General features: G+C 36.6%; 1 protein-coding gene across 1 annotated transcript; it reads right to left on the bottom strand.

Moving 5' to 3' along the window:
- Positions 1 to 4663: 4663 nt before the first annotated feature.
- Pban (pheromone biosynthesis-activating neuropeptide) lies at positions 4664 to 7381 on the bottom strand. The gene is made up of 3 exons (XM_076442417.1): positions 7224 to 7381; positions 6441 to 6677; positions 4664 to 5468 (listed from the first exon to the last, which is right to left on the bottom strand). The coding sequence occupies exons 1-3, from the start codon at positions 7318 to 7320 to the stop codon at positions 5224 to 5226; spliced, it is 579 nt and encodes a 192-aa protein (XP_076298532.1). The 5' UTR covers positions 7321 to 7381; the 3' UTR covers positions 4664 to 5223.
- Positions 7382 to 7938: the final 557 nt, after the last annotated feature.

The raw sequence follows: 7938 nt of genomic DNA on the forward strand, positions 1-7938 counted from the left end.
GTACCTACGTCATCGCATTCCTGCCAAGCACCTTTTTCATTTCACCTCAAAACATATGTTTAATATTGTAATATTTTTGGTGAAAAATAAAGAATATTAGTTACAACAAATAATGTGTTCTTTTTTCCCCACCCTGTACATAACTGTACGATAGTAAAATTATTCGTTGTAGTACTTATTGTTAGTTATCGTGCGACCTCTTTCGATATCATGTTCTCCTAATACAAAATTAATTTTCGAGGTTTTTGAAATTTTCGAGCGTCTGACTTGTCGTTGAGTTGTACGACTGAATTTAGTGCCACCTCCTTCGATATCATGGTCTCCTAATATAAAACTCCATTTTCGAAAATTTTCGACCGTCTGGCTTGTCGTTGAGTTGTACTACTGAATTTTCGAAAATTTTTCGGCCGTCTGATTTGTCGTTGACTTGTACTACTGAATTTCGAATACCTCCTTCGATATCATGTTCTCCTAATACAAAACTCAATTTTCGAGATTTTCGAAAATTTTCGCCAATTTTCGACTGTCTGACTTGTCCTTGACTTTCACTACTGAATTTTCGAAAATTTTCGGCCGTCTGACTTGTCGTCGAGTTGTACTACTGAATTTCGTGCCACCTCCTTCAATATCATGGTCTCCTAATATAAAACTCCATTCTCGAAAATTTTCGACCGTCTGGCTTGTCGTCGAGTTGTACTACTGAATTTTCGAAAATTTTTCGGCCGTCTGATTTGTCGTTGACTTGTACTACTGAATTTCGAATACCTCCTTCGATATCATGTTCTCCTAATACAAAACTCAATTTTCGAGATTTTCGAAAATTTTCGCCAATTTTCGACTGTCTGACTTGTCCTTGACTTTCACTACTGAATTTTCGAAAATTTTCGGCCGTCTGACTTGTCGTCGAGTTGTACTACTGAATTTCGTGCCACCTCCTTCGATATCATGGTCTCCTAATATAAAACTCCATTTTCGAAAATTTTCGACCGTCTGGCTTGTCGTTGAGTTGTACTACTGGATTTTCGAAAATTTTTCGGCCGTCTGATTTGTCGTTGACTTGTACTACTGAATTTCGAATACTTCCTTCGATATCATGTTCTCCTAATACAAAACTCAATTTTCGAGATTTTCGAAAATTTTCGCCAATTTTCGACTGTCTGACTTGTCCTTGACTTTCACTACTGAATTTTCGAAAATTTTCGGCCGTCTGACTTGTCGTCGAGTTGTACTACTGAATTTCGTGCCACCTCCTTCGATATCATGGTCTCCTAATATAAAACTCCATTTTCGAAAATTTTCGACCGTCTGGCTTGTCGTCGAGATGTACTACTGAATTTTCGAAAATTTTTCGGCCGTCTGATTTGTCGTTGACTTGTACTACTGAATTTCGAATACCTCCTTCGATATCATGTTCTCCTAATACAAAACTCAATTTTCGAGATTTTCGAAAATTTTCGCCAATTCTCGACTGTCTGACTTGTCCTTGACTTTCACTACTGAATTTTCGAAAATTTTCGGCCGTCTGACTTGTCGTCGAGTTGTACTACTGAATTTCGTGCCACCTCCTTCAATATCATGGTCTCCTAATATAAAACTCCATTCTCGAAAATTTTCGACCGTCTGGCTTGTCGTCGAGTTGTACTACTGAATTTTCGAAAATTTTTCGGCCGTCTGATTTGTCGTTGACTTGTACTACTGAATTTCGAATACCTCCTTCGATATCATGTTCTCCTAATACAAAACTCAATTTTCGAGATTTTCGAAAATTTTCGCCAATTTTCGACTGTCTGACTTGTCCTTGACTTTCACTACTGAATTTTCGAAAATTTTCGGCCGTCTGACTTGTCGTCGAGTTGTACTACTGAATTTCGTGCCACCTCCTTCGATATCATGGTCTCCTAATATAAAACTCCATTTTCGAAAATTTTCGACCGTCTGGCTTGTCGTTGAGTTGTACTACTGGATTTTCGAAAATTTTTCGGCCGTCTGATTTGTCGTTGACTTGTACTACTGAATTTCGAATACTTCCTTCGATATCATGTTCTCCTAATACAAAACTCAATTTTCGAGATTTTCGAAAATTTTCGCCAATTTTCGACTGTCTGACTTGTCCTTGACTTTCACTACTGAATTTTCGAAAATTTTCGGCCGTCTGACTTGTCGTCGAGTTGTACTACTGAATTTCGTGCCACCTCCTTCGATATCATGGTCTCCTAATATAAAACTCCATTTTCGAAAATTTTCGACCGTCTGGCTTGTCGTCGAGATGTACTACTGAATTTTCGAAAATTTTTCGGCCGTCTGATTTGTCGTTGACTTGTACTACTGAATTTCGAATACCTCCTTCGATATCATGTTCTCCTAATACAAAACTCAATTTTCGAGATTTTCGAAAATTTTCGCCAATTCTCGACTGTCTGACTTGTCCTTGACTTTCACTACTGAATTTTCGAAAATTTTCGGCCGTCTGACTTGTCGTCGAGTTGTACTACTGAATTTCGTGCCACCTCCTTCGATATCATGGTCTCCTAATATAAAACTCCATTTTCGAAAATTTTCGACCGTCTGGCTTGTCGTCGAGATGTACTACTGAATTTTCGAAAATTTTTCGGCCGTCTGATTTGTCGTTGACTTGTACTACTGAATTTCGAATACCTCCTTCGATATCATGTTCTCCTAATACAAAACTCAATTTTCGAGATTTTCGAAAATTTTCGCCAATTTTCGACTGTCTGACTTGTCCTTGACTTTCACTACTGAATTTTAGAAAATTTTCGGCCGTCTGACTTGTCGTCGAGTTGTACTACTGAATTTCGTGCCACCTCCTTCGATATCATGTTCTCCTAATACAAAAGTCATTTTTCGAGAAATTTTTAGTTTTCTAACAGAACATGATATCGAAGGAGGTGGCACGAAATTCAGTAGTACAACTCGACAACAAGCCAGACGATCGAAAATTATTAATTTCTCAAAGTTTCTCTATTTTCGCGAGTCCAAATCGGTAGAAGTAACTGAATGACAAGTTGGACAGGTGTGCATTTTTGTGGAAATCTAGTATTACTGTTCGCACGTTCGGGATAAATTGGTGGGTCAATAAATATGTACACAGATGTGATTTTTTTAATTACATTGTCCTTATTTATTTATTGTAGATTCATACATAAGATGTTTGTATTGCACATGTAGAGATAACTTATATTCTAAACATTTATAACAAGAATGTTGACTGGCTCATAGAGATTGGACAAGGCTGTAAAATGTAGCTCCCTCAGACACGCACCTTTTGTGTTGCGACTCATGTAGTCCAGTTTTAAGGGGTTCGTTGTAAAGTGGAAGATTTAATCTTCAAACGTATGGTAGACTCAGTTACGGAAACATTTTTTAAAATGTTTCAACTTGTAGCATCCTTTGTGAAAACATGTCTTCAGATTCCAACTCGTTGAAAGGTGTAAAAATATCGTGAAAGAAAATAAACGAAGAATTACGAAAATAGAAGTCTGAAGCTTTAAAATAAGTCCACGTTTATTGTTGCGCGATTCTTTTTTACTAAATTATAATAGTTTGAATATGGAGAACTGTTTAATATGATGTTTAAATGTTATTTTGGAGTTTGTATAGCTGTAGTTAAAAATAATTGCTGGATATGGGGTCAATGCCCTGTTTTCTATGAGTGTATTTTTTACCATGGAAGGGTTTGGGGAGAGCAAGAATTCCCTTTCGGAAGGTAATTCCTCGACCGGAACTACCATGGGCCATGTGGCAGCGTAGACTAAGCTCGTAACCATAAAGCTTGGAAACACAGCCAACAAATACATGTTAGCTTCCCGCATCTCTTTGCTCGAGTAATCATTTACTATCCGTACAGACAGGAATAACACGTGAGCTCGGCTTTACACTACCTGTGGAAATCTTCTTTCCAATTTTCGAGCTGAATCAATTGACATAGGATTTTATGCGTTTATGACAAAAATGAGTAGGTGTAATTTAAAACGGTAACAACACAAGAAGAATTTTAAAATACTGTTATACACGTTTGTTGCAATTCCGGTAGAAAATTTTTATTTTGCATAAAGAGATCCGCCGTCCACTAATCAAATAATAATTACAAATGTTATAACTCCTGACACGTGCATCATTGTGTGTGCATAACAATCTAAATAATAAATTCGTGTTGATTTAACTAAAATTCAACTGATTTAAAGATGACTTATTATGTTAAATGATGTTATAGCGATCTTAACTAGTAACGATTTTTATTATGTAGATCGTTACTAAACATTCTATTTCCGTGTACTTTTATTGTAAACTATTTTATGTAGCTTGAACACGTGATGTACTATTTTGTGCACGTCCAATATGTAACTACATGTCTGACGACATGAAAACAGCATGTGCTAAGACAATTTCAATTCCGTGTTTATAATCTTTATAAAGCAATGTAAGTAAATTATTGCAGTATCTTGTTACATTGTTACATTCTGGTTACGCAGATATTTCAAAGTTTCTGGTTTTAAATTGTGAAAATATATTTTTCAGACGCAGTTTTTCTACTTTCTTGAAAATGATCTGAATGAAGATCGAAACGTTGAAAGTTCCTAACTAACGTGCAAATTTTGCTTTTTTCCTATAAACTGATCGAACCGTTGCGCCGAGAACATTTGAATATTATACATTTCAATATGTAACTACATTTAAAAAATTCAATTGTAAAGAGAATGTTGAGACAAAAATGCACATAAAATTAAGTAAAATGTACGAGTACAACTAAGATATGAAATTAAATATTAAAAAACATTGGAACAAATATTAACATATAAAACGAACCCTCGAATAAATATTGGTAGAAAAATGAGATGCCAAAATGTCGATCGTATGAAAAGACATACGGATAGGTACAAAGTGTTTGTTTTCCTCCTAAAATGCGTCAACAGGACTGATCCTATTCAAAGTAAGAAGAAGTCACGATGCTAATCAAATCGAAACAAAATTATTCTCGTGCGATTTTATGTTCTACAATCACTCGAGAATGCTTCCAGCAGGATTGTTCTTCGATAAACGTCTTTTAGGAAGGTGAAACATAGATCGAAGAAGATCGAAGGCATCAGCGATATTTATAATACAAATAGATACAAGTCCTTTATTTCGATAATTACACTAAGTTTTCGGCTATCGTCTTTGTTTCAGCTTATTGTTAGTTATCATCAAGGAAGAAAAGCGAGGTACTCAGAAGCGTGGATCGTCGGAATACTGTCTAGGTTTGTTGAAGGTACTGTGCAATTGACGACCGAGTCTTGGCGATGGTGTCCACGGCAATCGGCGACCTAAACGAGGCGCGAACAATGGCGGAAGGTATTGTTCGTCGGCGTAGAGCTCGTCCTGATCCTTCGGGTAACCGTAAGAGAATAATTCTTCACCCGAGTCTCGGCCTAGGCGAGGTGTAAATTGGGCTGGCTGACGTTTTTCTCCACCTGGAAAATTATTACAAAAGTTTCACTCTGTTAATCCTTTGTTCCATGAATTTATTTTACAGCTACAGTAAAATTCGAACTTTTTTGTCGTTCACAACTTAGGAAGATATTTTCAATACTAATATTTCTGTACCTTCTAATAGGTATTTCTATTATCTAATTTATTTATTATTTAAATTCTATACCTTCTAATAATTATATGCTAATATTCTCAATACCTTCAATATTTTCAATACCTTAGATATTTCCAATACCTTAAATATTTTTAATACCTTAAATATTTTCAATACTAATCCAATAGCAAGAGTTTGTTTTTATCTATTTCTGTGTGAGACGTTACCAACGCATTCGTGAAATTTCGCTGATTAAAATCAGCCCAAACATGGTACCATTCATAGTTATCACCGAGTTAGTTTCGTCTCATCGATACGATATGTACTATCAATGCAGGATATAAGCGAGAATTTAGTTCAACAATTTCCGCATATACACTAATGTGCAAAAGAAAGAAGCACCCAGTATAATTATAAGTAGACTGCGGATCTTTATGCATTTATAGGAAAATTGAGTAGATGAAATTCAAAATTGTTGGAAAATTTTAAAAATTGATGATGTTAATATATGACTTCTCCTCTATTAAAATCATTAAGGGAAGAAATAACGTTCAATTTATTTTCTATTTCTTGCATCGATGTGAACAATTTTTATTTTGCATAGATACGCAGTCTAATTATAAGATATAATGACAAACAATATCTTTATGTAGAAATTGTATTGTACAATGATTGATTTATTGCATTTAAAGTATCGGATAATCCGCAATAACACATAATTCTCAGAACTATTTAATTAAACAGCAGAATACTTTTTCAAAACTTACTGTGTTCTTATTTGATTATTTACGCTTTTCTATTAAATATGGCCGAGTGCTTCTTTCTTTTACACAGCAGTGTATAAATTCAATATACATACCTGGGACAGTGATGACGGCCCAGCGTCCTCCGTCGAGGATGTTCGCCAACGCTTCAAGATCCGGGTCGACATCCGACTTCTTCTCGGACCTGCGACGTCTGCCTAATCGTGGACCAAACCACATGCCGCCAGCAATGTCCTGCGTGGTACGTTTGATGCACTTTCCATCGTTGCACGGTCCAAAATCGTTACCCGAGGTCCTTTCGTTTGCTACGTTGCTTGGCGATTCTCTTCCCACTGGTTAAATAGATTTTTGTATTATCATCCCTCATCCTCATCTTTCCAATTCTATTTTTAAAATAAATATGATAGAAACTAAATTAAAAAATTTTTTAAAATAGAAACATAAATGACTAAATTTTATACAGTTCAATATTATTTTTCAATCTCGCTCCTCACCTTCCTAGTACTTTTAAAAAAATCAATGTGATAGAAACACAAATCACTAAATTTTTTATACAGTTCAACATATTTGACACTGCTAACATTTATCGCGTTAATACATACAGAAAAGCGACAAATAAAAATTCAATTCTATCGTTCTTGTTAAAAGCAGAAGCCAAAGAACAAGTGTTTTCTTTCTTCAATGATCCTAGAAGATTGGAAATAATATTTCTTCATTTTTAGATTGCATCTACTCATATTTCACAATTTTTAGAACTGAAGGGTTTCAAACGAAAACTAAGCCGCAACAAACGTGTTAAATCGTTTACAAGAAGGAAAAGGAGGCTCGTAACGGCATAACGTATTTATAACAAAGAGAACGAGGTATGTTTAACTCACCGTATTCGCTGGAGGTGCAGGAAGCAACGCACAGGAAGCAAACAAGTGCGCGAACCGCGGCGACGTATAAGGGTGAGTTCGCACCGTAACCGATCATTGCTCGTGTTCGACTATACGTTATCGTCGACACTGCTCGCCGAATGATGTCGAAAGAGCCGGGAACCTGGTGTTTTATAGGGGTGCGAACCACCCTCGAATGGGGGTTGCTTACGCGCGTCACTGTCCACCGTGTCTCGAGGACTATTTTTCTCCCTTTCTTTCCATTCATTTGATCACCGATACGCAAACATCGGGGCCAATCTCGCTCCCGCCTCGCACGGCGATTCGTCTCAATTTTCAGCTAAGATCCATGGTGCTCCATACCTAATGAGCCGGGGGATGCGTCTACTATGCCAGGAAATCCTGGCGAGATCTTGCAACCGCTCACGTAAACGCTGACGGCCTTGCAAACCGGAAACTTTCTTTTTGTGTCGCTTTATGTTTACTGTGGTGGTTGCTTTCCGTTCTAAAAGCGGAGGCATCGCATAACGTTGCAAGTAGGAGAAATCAAGCTTGTAAGCTTGATGGAATTTTATGCGATTTTTAGGGTGTCTTTGGGGGGGGGGGGGGGTTGCTGTGGGTTCTAAGGAAGTTTTAAGATAATAGATTGTGAAACAGTGAAAGAGACAGTTATCGATATATTGGGTTGGAACGAAAGTTCGTAGCGTTTTTAAAT

Source organism: Lasioglossum baleicum, chromosome 2 (assembly GCF_051020765.1).
Source record: "Lasioglossum baleicum chromosome 2, iyLasBale1, whole genome shotgun sequence".
In the NCBI taxonomy this organism is placed as follows: Eukaryota; Metazoa; Arthropoda; class Insecta; order Hymenoptera; family Halictidae; genus Lasioglossum; species Lasioglossum baleicum.